Source organism: Canis lupus, chromosome 32 (genome assembly GCF_011100685.1).
Source record: "Canis lupus familiaris isolate Mischka breed German Shepherd chromosome 32, alternate assembly UU_Cfam_GSD_1.0, whole genome shotgun sequence".
NCBI classification, from domain to species: Eukaryota; Metazoa; Chordata; class Mammalia; order Carnivora; family Canidae; genus Canis; species Canis lupus.
The window spans coordinates 10,623,337-10,641,768 of record NC_049253.1 but is presented as its reverse complement, the minus strand read 5'-3'; the positions used below and the strand labels follow the sequence as shown (position 1 = coordinate 10,641,768).

At 35.2% G+C, this 18,432-nt stretch overlaps 1 protein-coding gene across 6 annotated transcripts in view; it reads right to left on the bottom strand.

Annotated features, from left to right (window-relative positions):
* Positions 1–18,432, bottom strand: part of COL25A1 (collagen type XXV alpha 1 chain) — a 444,588-nt gene that overhangs the window by 125,310 nt on the left and 300,846 nt on the right. For 2 of the 6 annotated variants that reach the window (XM_038581926.1, XM_038581929.1), the window contains exon 8: positions 162–221. The exons of the other annotated variants lie outside the window; for them this stretch is intronic. In XM_038581926.1, coding sequence (XP_038437854.1) covers positions 162–221 — 60 coding nt within the window. The remainder of the gene's footprint in view (positions 1–161; positions 222–18,432) is intronic. 6 annotated transcript variants of the gene reach the window in all.

The window sequence follows — 18,432 nt, the reverse complement described above, 5'->3', positions numbered from 1 at the left end:
ATATTTGACCTCGTTGATGTAGGTGAGGTCCCAAGGATCCAATAACTCAATGCATATGGTGAATGGGAACAACTGGACTTGGCAAGCCAATTTAGCTGTTCTTGCTCACTCTTATGCTGATTGCGGGCTCTGACTGAGTAGCATGGGTGCCAACCACAAACCTTGACGGTGAGGATCTGATTACTGTGCAGAGCAGCAACTGTGGGGAAGCCTGGCAGACCCTAAGGATGTGGGACAGCACCAAAACAACACGACACAAAACGTCACACAGACATTCCACTGATGGACAAACAGAACAAGAATGTATCTAATGCCACCCTGTCCTCACTCTAAGTCTTGACTTGTTTGACATACTGTACGGGAAATCAGACACACTATAATCTCCCTCCAATGATAGTCTGTTTACAACTCAGGACAGACACGTATTACATTTTTTTTGGACAACAGTGAACAGAATTTTGCAGTCTGATCATAAATATTCCTCAGAATAAATGCACTCTGCCTCACAGAAGATAGTCTTACCACCCACATATCAAAATTTCTCTCTCCAATCATAAGAAGATTCTCAGGTCTTTTCTGTTTCAGGAATTCCTGCAGAGGTGGTGGATGGAAATCTGTCTCTTATAACATGCGTATTTTATGTCAGAGGGATTTATGGTCACACTCTGCAGTAATCACTTCTGTCACATAATTTTTCCAAAAGAACTTGACAGTTCACACAACCCCTTGAAGCAGAGAAGTGGTTTTGAATTCCTTAACCAGGGAAAACAGGGGAAAGATGTTTTAGAGGCTGGTACTTCACTAACTTGTACTAACTCATGTTAATAAGCCTAATGCTTATTGGGTAGATCTGAGAGAGAACTTGCACTTTTTCAACAACACGAGATATTGGAGCCTTTTATTCCAATCTTTTTTCACACAGAACATGTTTATCATACAAATAAAATAAATAGCAACCACAGCTTACATGGCCTCAGGTGTTTACAAGCTTCCTAGACTTTCCCTCCTCATTGCCCTTCCCCTCTTCCACCCAAATCTATTCTGAGAATATTTTTAGTAAAGGTCAGTAAGTTTCTAGTTTTTCAATTTTATTAATCATGGCATATTTTTCTCCCTCTTATTTCCTCCTTATTTGGGATTTATTTTTCTTTTTAAGAGAACCAATAAAATTATGTTTTGGTATGAAGAGATCTCTTTAGCCCTAATGCTTTTGATTTGCATTCTTTAGGCCTGGGACTTTTCAGGAAGCAAAGTAGAGGAAATCTTATCTGTTTTGCCATATCCTTTCTGATAAGGCTATTTAGTGTCTAGGTAATTTTGAGGTGACTTGTATCCTCTTTTTCTTCTAAGTAAAAGTCCTTGAAACATAGACGCTACCCAAATTCAGAAATTCTACAAGTTGGAAAACAGATGTGTACAATTTGCTTTTGTTTTACTATGGAATATGAGTTTAAAATGTTATTAGATGGTAATGTGCCAGCATCTTCCCATCTGTGACTCATTAGCCCTATATTACACAGTCAGAATTTTATATATAAATCTCATATTTATGTAACAAAGAACAAAAACAGATACAAACAAGAAGTCTACGAGGGATCAGGATCTTGACTAGTGGCGATAAATCATAATGTCACTTTGAACAGGATTATCTAACAAAAATAATTTAAAATTAAAAGCTTTTTAACAGCACACATGGTAGGCCTTACAAATGTTTTGAAATTTGAATATATAAATAACTCACTTCTTGTACTCATATCTGAGCATGACCAGCTTGTTGTTTGATCATATTTTCTAAATGCTCACAAAAAGCATTAGTTTTATAACTTCTTAGTTCGGTTTCCAGTGTTAACGAGATCTAAAGAGGGAAGTGAATAGGTAATTCTCTCTTCAGACAGATCCTTTTTATCAAACAGAAAATCTCTATTTGAGGAAGCTGATTTTATATTCTTCAATCATCTTAACTGCAGAAAATGCTACCAATTAGGTGCTTAGAGCTACATTTTAAAGATTTTATTAGTGAGCTAGGCAAAAGGACTTCAGAAGCTTATATGTAGCAGAGTACAAAGAGACATGTGGAAGAATTCTCTTAAATTCTAGCAAAAAGCCCATGGCCTGGGGTGCAATATCATAAGACCATAAGACCATGTGCTTTTCAAACCGGGATAATGCTTAAAGGGTACATGCCATTGTTGAGGGGTGGTGGTGGTGGATAGGGTTACTTTAGGCAGTAATAAATATGGCATATCTTCCTTAGGATTCAAGTTTGATTAATGTTAAATAATTTTAAATATTTTTATGTACAAACATTGTCATATTATGGGGTAGAATGCAAAATTTACACAAATTTTTAAAAATTTTACTGTTTGATGGTGGTAGAGAACCTCATCTCACAGGGGATACCTCTAGATTATAGGTAGATACTGAATTGACCTTATCCTTCCCACAAAAAGTCTTTGAAGAACTAGTTTGAAAAGTACTGGTGCTGAATACTTATCTATAAGTCATGGCTTTACGTGGCCATAACAGTTAGGCTTCCTGGGCTGTTCACACAGAGTATACTTTTTTGTTAACTATGCCATTTTTTTTCCCACGGTATCATTAGTCATAGTCCTTTCTAAATAAATGGAATGGACATATTTCACTTGGTTTTGCATCTTGGAAAACTTGCCTGGTACACAGATGGTTCAACTGGGTATGGGAAAAAAAATGTGACTCCAGGAAAACATGGAGAAAAAGTCCAGGAATAAGCTGAATTGCTGAAATAATGTGTTCAATACTCACTACCAAATATTTAGAATTCTTAAGAAATTGGATGTATGAGAGTGTAAAACTACCTTACACAACCCATTTCCTCTTCAGAGCCTACTCAGACTACTTCACAAATCTTCCGAACATTCACTGAAGTAGGTTACCATCTTCTACCAGTGTTTTGATATCATTATAGGAGGAGCTCTATGTCCCTTCATTACCTTCTAGAAACAGAGGCAAGCCTACCCCAAAGAAATGATGAAAAAATAAATATTTCATAAAATATGCTTCTAACTACTTAGAAGCCATAAATTCAAGATGCTATTATTTATTGTATACTCAGTAATGCTGTTACATGATTACATTATAGTGAGAAAACTTCGTGTTTTGTCAAAAGCATTCTATAAGGCAATGTTAGAGCCAGGAATTTAATACACAACTTCTAATTCCAGACTTTGTCATCATACAGTTTATGTGTTTATAATTTCTTTCTACTTTTACAGTTTGAATATTGGAAATATCAACAATATATAAAAAGTATTTGTTGAGTGCCTTCTGTGCAGCATTCACTGTGCTAGGTATGGGGATTGAATGGTGAGCCTGACCACAAGCTCACAGGGGTCAACGTCTACTGGAGAAATAGGAAAAAATAAGCACGCAGTAATCACATGGAGAAATGACTATTTTGATGAAGGAGACGAGCTACAAAGTAAATAAAAGTATACCTAATGGTAGGTTCAAGGAACCCTGGAAGACTTCCCAAGCCATGTGAATGAGGGAATGGGGTTTTGTATAGCAAGAGGAAAAATAAAGACAGAGACCCCATCTACTTAAAATAGTCTAGTTGAGGACTGTGCCCAAGAACTAGAGAGGGACAAATCTATAGTTTCAAGTAATATTAAGAAGGTAAGATTCACAAGACTTGTAGTCTGGCTGAAAACGTAAGGGAGAAGGAGGGGAAGTGAGCGGTCCGAGCGATGGAGGATGGTAGAGGAAACACTAGAAAAGAATGGGTTTTCCGGAGCAGTTAGGTATGGATGATGATTTCAGTTAGGGATCTGTTGAATTTCAGGTGTCCATGAAGAACCAAGGCATGGCTGTTAGATATGCATATAAGAAGTCAATAGATAGGTGGGAATCACAAGTCTTAGAACCTCCTGAAGTCATGTAAGGAGACTAGAGAGAGCAGATATATAAGACAACTCTTGGAAAGACTTCCATTTAAGGGATGAGTAGAGGAAGAAGCAATTACAAAGAGAAATAGTAAAATGTGTTTGTAGAAGCAGGAGGAATGCTAACTCACCTCATAAAAATTCTTTTTTTTTTTTTCATAAAAATCCTATACAGGCAAATGACTCATTAATGAAAACTGCATTATTAATTGTACTGTATAAATAAATGCACATGAACTGAAGTCCTCTACTCACCGTTGCACTGACAGGTAATCTAGGCGTTAAAAATGGCCAATGCCACCAACAGTGGATGCTCACTGATATGCACAGGGGAGTGTATCTGAGGTTGTAGAGGTACGGAGGAAAAAATTAAACTATATTTTAAACATAAAGGTGGACCAGGAGCCTTCCAATCGTATTGGAAGAAAAAATATGTTATGCTGAGAAATGAAAATCCCTGAGTTTCTCCATAATGTAAATAGTATCATGATTCTTCTAGCCCCAAATATATCATGCACTATAACATTACCATTACAGTGGGTATGTGCACAGCATAAATAAAGATGAATATTCCAAGAAGTCGATAAAATGATTTCTAGCTAAGAGAGACCAGATGGGGAAATATTGTAATAGGATGCAAAAATATTTAGGTAAAAGAATAACTTTAGCTTAACAGCAGGAATCCTTAGGAAACAAACTGGGAAAGAAAAGAAATTAAGAGAAAGGAATTTGCTGCTAAATCATTTCATAATGCAGTAGATGGTATAATTTGTCTGAATAGAAAAATCAACTACATGAAGCTGAATGCCAACAGAACCCTTTGAATAACCAAATACCATGAACTTATGAAAATCCGAATTTACAACCAATGGAAAAAGATTGGCTTATGGAAATATTAATTATGGGAAGAACTAGCTTCCGAAGTTGAATATAATACTGGATCAAAACGTTATTTTTCTTTTTTATAGATACCCTAAGTTCCATTCTATTGGGTTCTATCATAAATGTTAATCCTACTCACTCCAGGAATTATACGTATATTTTAACATATAAATGATACATCTGAATTTGAAGATTATTTAGAAGAGAGTGAGAACAATACAATCTATACATTGACAAAAGTCATTAAATACTATAGCTACTAAAATGCTAAGTAAAGACACACTGCAAAAGATCTGTGAATAAGAAGAAAGATGGCAGATACACTTCAACACTGGCAAGTGTAAAGTACAAGAAAAATTTCCTAAACTACACATACTGAAAAAGATTCTATTTGTTATGTATGATCTCATAAGAGATTCCAGGTGTTGTAGTGTTTGCTAAAGATATACAGCTATGAAAGGCCAACAGAAGATGAGAGCCCATGAAAAGAGGTAAGATTCTTAAAGAAGCATTGTCCTGCTCTGAGGCAACCATAGAAATGTAGACATGGGATACAGGGAAGAAAAATAAAATGGCCTTGCAGTCTAGGAGACTGCACAAAAATAAAATTGTCATTTCTATTTATATAAATTTAGCTATCATCGAATTGGAACAATACTCCTGAAGCGAATATCAAGAGAACAGTCCCATCTTAGAGGTTCCTCATAATAAAGATAATAAATAATGATGATGATGGTAATGACAATGGTCAGTATTCACATGATACATACTATGTGCCAGGTATTATTCTAACAGCTTTACAAACGTTAACTCTTGTAATCCTCACAACAACCCTTTGACAGATGAAGAATTTGAGGCATGAAGCGGTTAAGGGTTTTGCCCATCTAACTGTAAGTAGAAGAAAGAAGATTCACACCCTGACCACCTGCTCCAGAGTCTATGCTCTTAGTTATTACACTTTCCTTAAATCCTTCATAGTTTCTGAATTTCTTTACCATTTATTCATTCATTTATCAAGAAGTTAATAGCATCCTACTAGGAACAAGGCAATATTTGGACATTGAGATTAGAAAGCCTTATCCCAGGCTTCATGGAACTTAGGAGGATAACCAAGAAAAGCAGATGTTAAACAAGCAGTTACAAATGTGACTGGGATTTCTTTTGAGATACATACACTCCTTTTCTCTCCCTTCACATATAGTGTGTCACTGCTGTGTCTATGGGGCATAGGAAAATTTCTGCTCCTTCTGTGCCATGCTTAATACAGCGGAATCTTTCCCAAGGTTGCCCATGGTCTCTTGCATCTAGATGTGTCACATGTCACATGGCCGTTTTTCCATGTTTTTCTGCAAGATATTGTTGCTTCCTGGAAATGCTGCTGGGAAGCAAGTCTCTGCAGCAGCAACACACTATATGTGAAACCCCATGCAGGTCAGTCAAGCCATGTTGCCTTCTCAGCAGCAAACTGTGTAGACTGATGACTGAAGACCAGGTGCCCTTCAATTTCTACCCCAAATCTTTTGATACTACAAGAACTCAGAAGTGTGAGTCAGTCCAAAAGGAGGAGGAAAGTATGGAAATCCCAAGGAAAGTGATGTTTGTTTGTTTTTTGTTTTGTCAGCTCAGAAGAAGGGAGGATTTAGCTTCAGAAATCAAGTCAGATTCAGATTCAGAAATCAAATTAGATTCAGAAATCCAATTGTTATGGAAAATTAAGTCATATTGCTTACTCACCAGAGTTTTTGGATTGAAAATCATACCCCAAAAGCGAATGTGATGACTGCTAACAGAACAAAAAGTAGGAGAGTGCACAGGAAGGGACCTAACCCAGGTCAGTTGGTCAGGCAGGACTGTCCCCAAGGAAGTGGTATTTAAGGTGAGACCTGCAGAACAGAATTGGCCATGCAGACCCTCAGTGCCTGGTCACTCTCAAAGGGTACTGATACTTTTCCTTCCTGATAGTATCATCAAGGTGAATATTAAAACTAAAGAGAAAATATATCTTTCTTTTCCAAAGAGATACTGAATATATACTTGGAATACAAAGATTGGATTGGGTCCTGTTTTAGGTACTCCCTTGAGATCTAGGCGCTGTTCTCCATGTGGGAAAGGTTAGGATAAGGGCAGTGGCAATGGCTGAGGGGGTGTAGGATTCTTGTGGGAGGTCCGATTGATGAGAATGAGAGTGAGGTTAACTAAAATAATCATTCCTTCATATAATAAATGTCTCTTAAGTACATTCTGCATGCCAATTACTGTGAGAAAAAAAAAAAGCTGTGGGGTTTAAATCTAGTGGGGAGGGCAAGTTATCACAAGAGTATCATTCTATATGGAAAATATTCCACATTAGTGCTGTAATTAAAGGGGCAGGCAGTAGGCTATTTAAACACATTCTGATTGGGAAATGGAATAAGGCTCCTAAAAAGATGGGATTTGAGCCACAGGAGGAAGGATGGTTAGGATAAAGGTATTTGAGGTGGAGTGTGCACCTGGTTTGAGAAGAAGGTATTCCAGTCTGATATACAGTGAACAAAGATGTGGAAAGTGGGGATTGCTGGTAAGTTGAGTTTGGTTGGGGTGAAGCACGTATTTTTTAGGGAAGAGCCTGGAGAAGTTGACAAGGTATTCAAAGAAGGTCTTCAAAGAAGCTCAAAGGGGAAAGTAAGGGAAGCCACAGAAATATTTACAAAACAAAGGTGCCGTTCCATATGTAGGTTTGAGGAAGACAACCCTGGCAAAATTAAGAACAGATTAAAAATCAAAATTTAGTTCATGATCCTTTATCGGCAATCTCAAAATTCAAAGTCTCTGAAAGTAACATTCCTTCCTTAGGTTTTCTAAGTTTGCAGCAATCTCGTTTGGTGTCAAAAACTTATTTGAACAGATGTGAGGCTATTTATGATCACTAATAATTCTTCTTAGGGTGAACATGCATGTGTTTCACTGCAAAAATGGATGGTTTGATTATAGGGTGCCTCAGGCCTCTGTAAGGGTGTCAAACAATATGCAATGTATGAGTAATATTAACTTTCTAATGCCTAATAACTAAATTCTGAAACTCATTTGACTCTGAGCATTTTGAGAAAGGATTGTGAGCTCATTCCAAAGTTGATGACAAAGATTCCCTTAACATAATAAAGATTATAGAAAGAGTAGTAAAATTTAAAAAGTTAAGGCAATGAATTCATTTTTGAACAAGAAAATTTGTTAATATAATCTAGTCTGACAAATCTAGAATTATATATGGCAATCTGAATTATATATTATAATTTAAACCAACTTATAGTAATTAAAGATATATTTACTTTTATGATTTTAATTTTATATATTAATCAGAACTATCCCAATTTATTGCTATCTAGCATATAGCTTTTAATTTATTGCTTTAAAAATAAATAAGCACATTATAATTAGCATGTTTGCAAGTAATTAAAAAAAAAAGATCCATGAAAATGTTGCTCTTTCAGTAAATTAAAAAAAGAAAACCTCCAGAAGTCTTGTTCAGAACATCATTTGGTTACCAAACACTGCATAATGATTTGCTTAACAACCTCCACTTAAAAAATATAATGTAAAAGTAAGTTTACATTCCACCCCATCTGAATTTCATGCAATTTGCATTTGAAATACAAGTTCTTAATTATGGAGCCCAAACTAATAAACTTTTAATTCTCAAGGAATCTTCCCACTAGGATGTACAGCATCATGATAGTGTGCAATACAATATTTTGCATTTATGCTTCTGTGAAAACCAAGGGTGCTTGTAGCTGAGGGTGCCAGGTCAAGGACACAACTCAACTTGAATATTACTCTATCCATTTTCTGAAAGGAAACAGTCTACATTGGGGAGAGAGGGCACAGCATATATCAGGAAAGGATAGTATAAAGAAAACAGAGGATTCATTAGCAGACAGGGCACCTTATACTGAAGGGAAAATAATCATTTGACCAGTAGCCTGTGAGAAAAATTCAACTTTTTTTTTGCAATCTTCATTTTGGGAGAAAAATCAGAAGCCTCCTGTTGTTCCCTAAAAACCTGAATGGCTGGCTTAATGGTATTTGCCAAACTTCCTTTGTGTGATACTAGATTGAGTTGACTCTAAAACTCTTTTGGCATGCTCTCTGGATGGTAGCCTTTTTTCTTCCCTCCACAAAAGAGGTAGATTGCTGGAAGCCAACCTATAAAAGCTGATGAGAGTCCCACAGGGCTCAGCTATAATGGGTGGAGAGTTACCCTTGTATTTCCTACTCCACCTCTGAAGGTCACCATCTCCCATAAATAAATTTGAGCCCACAGCAAATGTCTGATAGCCCTCTGGGATAATGGAGCTCTTCAATATGACCCCCCAAAAGATAACCGAGTACTTAGGCAAGTTCATCAGAGAGTAATGTTACTTGAAGTAGAACTACTCTAGATACCTTCTTAACTGATCCTGTTCTCTAATGTCCCCCTTGAGCCTACACCCTAAATTTTTAGTATTTTCCCAAAGGCAGTTTAATTATATAAAACCGGACTGTGGCTTGAAAGTATCCCTGAAATTTGCAGGTTTCTATACCGAACTAAAATATTGATTGTAATTTAGAACATTTTTGAATGCCCTATAGTTATCTTTATATTTGATGTCACTTGTGCCTATGGAGTAAACTCAAACGACTATAAGGACCAGGCGATGACATAGATAAAAGAACAGGTTTATGACGGAAAGAAGTGGGCAGATTTAGCTGAACAGGAGACAACCCAGGCTAAAAGGAAACAATGAGGACTCAACTGATTTTTCCCCAAGTGAAAGCAGAGGCTGCTACATCTTCACACGCTTCAAGAGAAGCCAGAAATCCAATGATTCTTTTTTAAATGAATACTTCAGATATTAAATGTTTGTAAACAATTCAAATTTACTTAAAATAATTTTATAGTCCAAACAAGAATACATTTGAAGGGAGGATTTGGACCACAGACTACCAGTTAAAGGTCTCTGATCTAGTGCTTTGAATGTTGAATTAGAAACAAGACAAGTGTAGAAAGGATTTGCTTCAGAAAAGAAATAATACCGTTACTTGACTGAAGGAACTTTATTTTGTTGTATTACCTTTTGAAGAAAGGGTTACAAGTTCTCAGTGCCTCAATTACATGTAATCCAGAGCACCAGTTCTTAAATCATAAAATCTTCACAATGTGATTATTATACAGGACCTCTAGGAGGAAAACTGAACAAGGTGTAATTCCTTTTTGAAAAGGAAGTACTGCATCCCATAGTGATAGATCCATTTGGGAGGAGACTCATGATTTGAGCTTCTAATGAAAGAGGCTGTTGTAATCTATGTGAAAGTTATGGGTTCTTTGGGAATCTCAGAATAGAATTTCCTGACTTCTGTGAAATTAAACCTAAACTTTATAATGATATGGATATTGGAAATCATAATGTGAACTTTCTACTTTTTGGTTTTAATTTCCTGACTGTGGTTGATGATAATGTTATTTAATGAAATGCAGTAACTTTTAATATTAAATTGCAACATACTATAATGCTTATTATATTTGCTCTTTAAAAGTGGTATTTATTTGCACATACAATTTACTTGAAACATCTACACTGATCATATTCAAACTTTTTTACCTCCAATTTCTTTTTTACCTCCCAATTTCAAATATCTAGATAATAATACATCAGGCAAAAATGTTAAGAGTAGATAATAATTTGTCTTGGTAAATGACTGAAAATGAGGGCTCAAAGAAGATGTAGCTGCAATTTCTGCTAGGGTCAATTCTCTCTTTATTTAAATGTACTTAATAGGGACACCTGGGTGCCTCAGTGGTTGAACATCTGCCTTTGGCTCAGGTTGTGATCCTGGGGTCCTGGGATCGAGTTCCACATCAAGCTCCCTGCAGGGAGCCTGCTTCTCCCTCTGCCTATGTCTCTGCCTCTCTCTCTCTCTCTGTCTCTCATGGATAAATAAATAAAATCTTTAAAAATAAATAAATAAATATACTTAATAGTCCAGTTATAAAAGGAATTTGCCATATATAACAGAAGCAAGATTTTTTCTTTCTATGATTATAAGAATTAATTCAAAGCACATGATCTTTTTTTTTTTTTTTTTTTTTTTTTTTAATTTTTATTTATTTATGATAGGCACACAGTGAGAGAGAGAGAGAGGCAGAGACATAGGCAGAGGGAGAAGCAGGCTCCATGCACCGGGAGCCTGACGTGGGATTCGATCCCGGATCTCCAGGATCACGCCCTGGGCCAAAGGCAGGCGCTAAACCGCTGCGCCACCCAGGGATCCCGCACATGATCTTTTAATTTAATAAACATTAAATGAAATGTTTGCCTTATTTGCTAGAAAAGAAAAAAAGTGAATAACCACTTTCTGTGTTTGAGCACATGAAGTGATGATATCACACATAAGTAAGGCCAAGGAAAACTATTTCTCTGATGTCTTAGAATATCTGAAAGCAATAGCCCAGGCTCCAAAACACAAATATATTTCATAGATATCTTTTTCTTCAGTAGGTCGCCAATCTCAGTACCCACAAGAAACAAAGTTTACATTTTACAAATCAGGTGGCATCTGGTTTACTCAGATAAGTAACCAGTTGTGCCACATCACCAGCCACAACTGTTATGATTCCCACATCTGGCTAAAAAATTACAAAATGTGTGCCTACCATATTGTTACTGGAATTAAATTACTTATTTACACGTAAGGCACTGTCAACCTTTCTCCTTGTGTGATAAGGGGTATCAGTAATTATGGAACATAGAAGTAAGGAGGAATAATTTATCATTTTCCACGACTGGGATGAAGCTTCACAACATTAATTGTACAATTGTCCATATTTCTTGACTTAGAAAATGCAGAAGTTATTAAATGTTGGGAAAATTATGCAAAAAAGTCACTAAGAAAAAAATATTTTCAAAGGAACTACCACAATCAGCTTTTCCAAGTCATCATTATCCAATTTGTGAATGATTAGTGCCCTTAATTTTCCTTCCACTCTCCTATTCTTTGTAAGATTTCCTTTGTTATGATGTACATAATTTAATGTAAGGAAAGAAAAGAAAGAAAGAACAAAGGAAGGAAAAGTCAAACTAAGTATTAATACAGATTATAAGAATTAATTCAAAGCATAACATGGTCTTTTAATTTAATAAACATTAAATGAAATGAAAAAAAAAGGTGCTGTTTTAAAATAGTTGCTTTATTTCCTTTTAAAATAGATAAAATAATAGATGGGTACACATGTATAATCAGATTATAGCAAGAGGTATGTCCAGGTTTCTTATATTATCCTCAGATACTAAAGTGAGAAACCTTACTAACAACCAATAAAAATAGTGGGTTTATAGCCAACTGAACAATTTTCTTGCATAATACTGCTTAATTGGTCACATAGTTCATATTCTCAGTCTTGATCCATTCAACACTTAACATCGGTATCAATGAATTGGATTAGTCTTCTCAAACTTTGGGTCTCTCTCGCTCTGTCTTCTGTCTCTCTGTCTCTCTGTCTTTGTCTCTCTGTCTCTGTCTCTCTCTCTCTGTATATATAGGACTGGGAATGTATATATAATCTTTTAAAAAAAGATTTCAGGACCTTGGAATCATGACCTGAGCCAAAGGCAGACACTCAACCACTGGGCCACCCATAGAGCCATTATATCTATGTCTCAGATCTCCAAAAAATGCAACAGATAAGAGACGTAGTATTTGTTGGATGGCAGAATCAGACTCCAGAGAGAATCTCAACAATACAGAGTATACTAATAGTATGGGAATAAAAGTAAAGCACCGTGTTTGGATCCAATTAAAAACTATATAAAAACACAATCAAGGAGCTAAGGATTAGTGACAGTGAGAAAAAAAGACTTTGGAATTTAAGTTGATAATAACGTATGCATCAATATATGATACGACTGCCAAAGTTTAAAGCTCATCTAATTCCAGGCCATACTAATGTAAACTGAAGCAGGTAGGCTACATCCCACTTAGTCAAACTGCATTAATGTGTTTAATTTCTGGATATTACACTTTAAGAAGGACAGAAACAGAAACATCTGCAGAGAATAACCAAGATAGTAAGGAAGCACATGATTGTCACATGAAGAATGGATAAAGGAGCTGAGGCTGGAGCAGGTGAAGAGGAGATGGGATATAAGAGCTATTTTAAGTAAGTTTAGAACTGCATGTGGGGCTAACAGCCTCCACCACTGCAAGTCATATTCAGACTTATGCTGGACCATTATTGTTAAGGGATGTAGCAAGTGAAGGTTTGGACGAGAAGGGCTTTGGGTTCATTTTAACCTTAAGCTTCATTCACTGTTTCTATAAAATCACTGAAGAGTTGTTATGTGGAAGAGGAATTAGTTCAGAAGGCAAGATTAAAACTAAAGGTAGAGGAAGTACAGAACAGCAGATGTTGATTCAAAAGAAGTAACAATAAATACTTATTGAGTAAATGATTTAATTACTTTGTAATATTTAGAACTGCCCATAATTATTAGTCTGCCTGCTAATACTCAGAATTGTCTATAATTATTAACCTGCTTTGTAATAGAGTGAGTGAGCTCCTTGTCCTTGGAGATGTTTGAACAAAACTCAAGAACTATGAGCTTAGAACACCCTGCAAGAGTTTTTAGGCAATTGGCTGGCTCCAAAATGAATTTATTTTGATATTATAAGATAAATTAATTTTAATGTAGCAGTAAGTTAAATTTGTTACCCATATCATCTGCCTCCGTAGCACCTTTTTAAAATTGAACAATCAAGATTTATCTAGAAACCTTTTCTGGCATGCCAAAAGATTTATAATTCTAACAAACAGTGAATTTTTTAGTTCCTGTATTACCCAGCAGTTAAAAACAATATAAGAAATGTTTCAAATGCTTACAACTCTTCCATAAAACAAAATATAATCTGCCTTATAGGACCCTTTAAAGCTATTTTAAAAATTTTTTGTGGGGGATGCCTGGGTGGCTCAGTGATTGAGCATCTGCCTTCGGCTCAGGGCTTGATCCTGGAGTCCTGGGATTGAGTCCCACATTGGGCTACCACAGATAGCCTGCTTCTCCCTCTGCCTATGTCTCTGCCTCTCTCTCTCTCTGTGTCTCTCATGCATAAATAAATAAAATAAAATAAAAAATTTTTTTGGACCATACCCTCAAATTGTGTATTTGCTGCACTCAGAAAAATCAGGTTTCAATTTAATTTTATACCAAAGAGGACACAGGGGAAAAAAAGATCAAATAATACTAGCCCAAATTAGTCCTTTCCTTAAGATTTGTCAGTATAGCTATAAAAGGCAATTCTAAACAACTTATGAACTTGTTTTTTATTGGTGTTCCAAGACTATTTTGCTAGAAGTGCTATAAGGGGAGATGTTTCCATTAATCCACTCTGCAACCACCACAACAAAAACCCAGAAAATATACACAGTGCCTTAAAATAAGAATGTTTCCAGAAGTATACTGACTAGTATTATAAAGGAAATTATTTGGGTCCAATAAAAAATATGAAACTAACTTTGTATTATGATTTTAAATACCTATGAATTTCAACTACAACCTATATAGATGTCTAAACTATATATCATCTTCAGTAATAAACCAACATCTATACTTTTAAGAAAAACCCGAAGAAAATTCTGAAATTTGGGGTCAAATTTTTCCTCAGAGGAATGACTCTGAAATACAAGTCTTCAAAGTCTTCATTGTTTCTTTCTTTTTTTTTTTTTTTTAAGATTTTATTTATTCATGAGAGACACACAGAGAGAGGCAGAGACACAGGCAGAGGGAGAAGCAGGCTCCATGCACCGGGAGCCTGATGTGGGATTCGATCCCGGGTCTCCAGGATCGCGCCCTGGGCCAAAGGCAGGTGCCAAACCGCTGTGCCACCCAGGGATCCCTTATTATTCTATTTTATATACAACTGGGATAACTGAAAATTTTGTTATTCTACAATTCATACTTAATACTTAAATTGCCCAAAAATCTTTAAGATAACATAAATTATATTGATACTTGATTTTAAAAACTACCAAGTTTGAAATAGTATTATGTTTTTTCATTTGAGTATAGTTGACACACAATGTTACATTAGTTTCAGGTGTATAACATAATGATTCAATAACTTTGTATGTTATAACATACAATGTTATATTAGTTTCAGGTTATGCTATGCTCACAATTGTAGTTTCCATCTGTCACAATACAATCCTATTACAATACCATTGATTATATTCTTTATGCTATACCTTTTATTCCCGTGACTGATTCCTTCCATAACTGGATGCCTGTATCCCCTACTCCATCTCACCGATTTTGCCTATTCCCCCCCTCTGGCAACAACCAGTTTATTCTCCGTATTTACAGGTCAGATTCAGCTTTCAGCTTGTTTTTTAAATTTCTTTTGTTTTTTAGATTCCACATATATGTGAAATCTTATGGTATTTTTCTTTGTCTGACTTATTTCACTTAGCATAATACCCTCTAGGTCCATCCACATTGCTGCAAATGGCAAGATGGGCAAGATGAACTAGTATTAATTATCACCTTTGAACAGATGAGTGTACTAAATATAAAATTCCATAGTACCATAGATTGACAATCACCAATGTAAGAAGAATTCTATGTAATTTAAAAACAAATGGTATATAAATTAAAGGGAATAATGGAGCCTTCTTCCTGGAAAATAAATGTCATTAATTGTTTTGTTACCTGTGTGTCTGCATATTTTGATGAGCTTTGTTATCATAGTATCAGAGGCAAAATAATCTTAATCTCTGTTTCAGGTATTGCAAACTCCAATGCCAACAGGGACAATGTACGTATGTGAATAAATAAAGTAAGATCAACTAGGTGTCACTGTGTGTAATGAAGAATGCATGTTCCATCTAAAGCAGATAGACTGGGGCACCTGGGTGGCTCAGTCGGTTAAGTGTCTGCTTTGCTCAGGTCATGATTCCAAGGTCCTGAGATTGAGTGCCGCATCCAGCTCCCTGCTCAGCGAGAGTCTGCTTCTCTGTCCCTCCCTACCCCACTCCACCACTCATGCACATACTTGCTCTCTCTCTCTCTCTGGCAAAAATAAATTTAAAAAATTATTATTTTTTAAGGAAGATAGACTTAATTCAGCCTCAGCCAACTGAAATTATATAAGAATGTGTATTCACTGGTTACAGATATTCCAATTTTCCAAGAGGAATAAAAAAATTATATTGTAGTAACCTTGTATGGTGACAGATATTAATACACTTATCATGGCAGGCATTTCCTAATGTATATAAATGTCAAATAATTACATGGTACACCTGAAACTAGTATAACATTGCATGTCAACAGTGCTTTTTAATTAAAAAATTTTACATGAAATTGCCCAAAACTAAAATGTTAGCAACTAATTTGGGAAAGACAAATAAAATTTATCTCCTCTTAGAATCTGGTCCACAAGCTACCAGTTTGTAGCCTCTCATCTGAGGAGAGGTTGCACAAAATAGTGTACATTTTCAAAAATAAGGAAAAATAAAGACTTCGAATTCCTTTACCCTGCTACAATTAAGGGTGTTACTCTCTACCCTAAAAGGCAATCCCATATAAATTGTGACAGTTTCTCAAACTACAACCCTGTTGGCACATGCCATTTCATTTGACACATTCTAAAAATCTTGAGTTATTATAACAGTTACTATATAAGATTCGAGGTAGATACCATGACTCAAACTTTGCATTCTTCTCTGACACATTTTATTAGAAAGACAGAGCTCCAAAGTGGAAGTAATACCACAGGCCAGTATAGAGTTACAGCATTAATGTTCGACATTGTGCTGGTGACATAGCAAGCTTTCTCTATCTTGATTTTGTTTGACTTTTCTGCTGCAAAGTGTAAAATGAAGGGTGAAGTTGTAAATCTCTACATTAATTTTCTGAACAAATCCGAAATGTCTAATAGATTGCCAGATATTCCCATTTTCCTGTAACTTCTCAAAATTAATTTTCTTTAATAATATTATTGAATAATTGTGAATGACTACTAAACAAAAGTTTGCAAGATGAAAAAGTAATTTTAGTACTAAGCAAAAAAAGGCAACAAAAATGGCTTTGTTAAAAATGGCTTTATAAGGTTATATTCTAGAATTTCCTAACATCGAAGGTTCTTTAGAAATATCACTTTGTCAAAAGCAAAATAATGTGTGTTTATCTATACAAGAAAATGAAAGTGGGGAGTGTAGGGGTGAAGTTCTCAATTTAAACAGAGTAGTTAGGGACGCCTGGGTGGCTCAGCAGTTAAGTGGCTGCCTTTGGCTCAGGGCGTGATCCCGGGATGGAGTCCCACATCAAGCTCCTTGCACCAGGCCTGCTTCTCCCTCTGCCTCTGTCTCTGCCTCTCTGTGTGTGTCTCTCATGAGTAAATAAATAAAATCTTTAAAAACAAAACAAAACAAAACAAAAAACAGAGTAGTTATCAACTTGGCAGTGAAAGAATAACATATAATTAAATATTCCTAACTATTGTTCTCATTATCAAAATTATACTGATTGTTATATTAAGTCTTTAAACAATAAAGACATAATATCAAAGAAGTGTTTAAAAAATCAATAAAAATGGTTAAGTTGTAGCTAGCAGCTTTTTACCATATGATGGATAACAGCCATGCTAATAAAGACGATATAGTTTCTGATTTTCAAAACACTTGATCAAACTGTACTAATGATTTACAATCTTTACTTTCTCAAAGAACAGTTCAGTAGGATAAAAAAGAAATTGAGAATAAGGAAGAATCAGGATAGAAAAATTACAAGATGCTGCTATAACTTACATTAAATTCAAAGAATATACTTGAGTCCCCTTCATACAAAAAAAATTATAGCCCTAAAAGGAAATTCTAGTGCTGGCATTCTAGAACCTTATGACTTTCTCAACCACTAAAAATTCTAAGGAAGTAAGATAGCTAAGAAAATACTAATGAGTTCTGAGTTAGCTCTCAAACTTTTCTCTGATATTCAAGTCAAGGCAAATATTTGTCAAATAATTAATTAGTATTAAGCCAAAAAAGCTTAATCAATAGACTACTACAATGACAGAGCCAATTTTTCATGTACTGGTCAAGAACTGTCATCATGATGGTTTCCATCTTACTTTGTATGGGAACATTGGGAACAATCTTCCTTGCAGGCTAAAACATGCAAGAAGAAAAATTAAGCATTAAATTATTAAAAGTTAATTTATATTCTCTTTAAAAATTCTGCAATGTCATACTGAATAAAAACGTAATTTTTAAAAAAGAGTTAAGGAAGATATATCAATTTAATCCAATAAAACATCATGGATTGTTTTGGATGTTTGCCCTTTCTTCCTTCCTTCTTTCCATCCTTTTCTTTCTTTTATTCATTCGTTCTTTCTTACTCTCTTCCTTTCTTTTCTTTTCTTTTCTTTTCTTTTCTTTTCTTTTCTTTCTCTCTTTCTTTCTTCTTTTTCTCTTTCTTTCTTTCTTTCTTTTTTCTTTCTTTCTTCTTTCTTTCTTTCTTTCTTTTCTTTCTTTCTTCTTTCTTCTTTCTTTCTTTTCTTTCTTTCTTCTTTCCTTCTTCTTTTATTTATTTTTTATTGGTGTTCAATTTGCCCAACATATAGAATA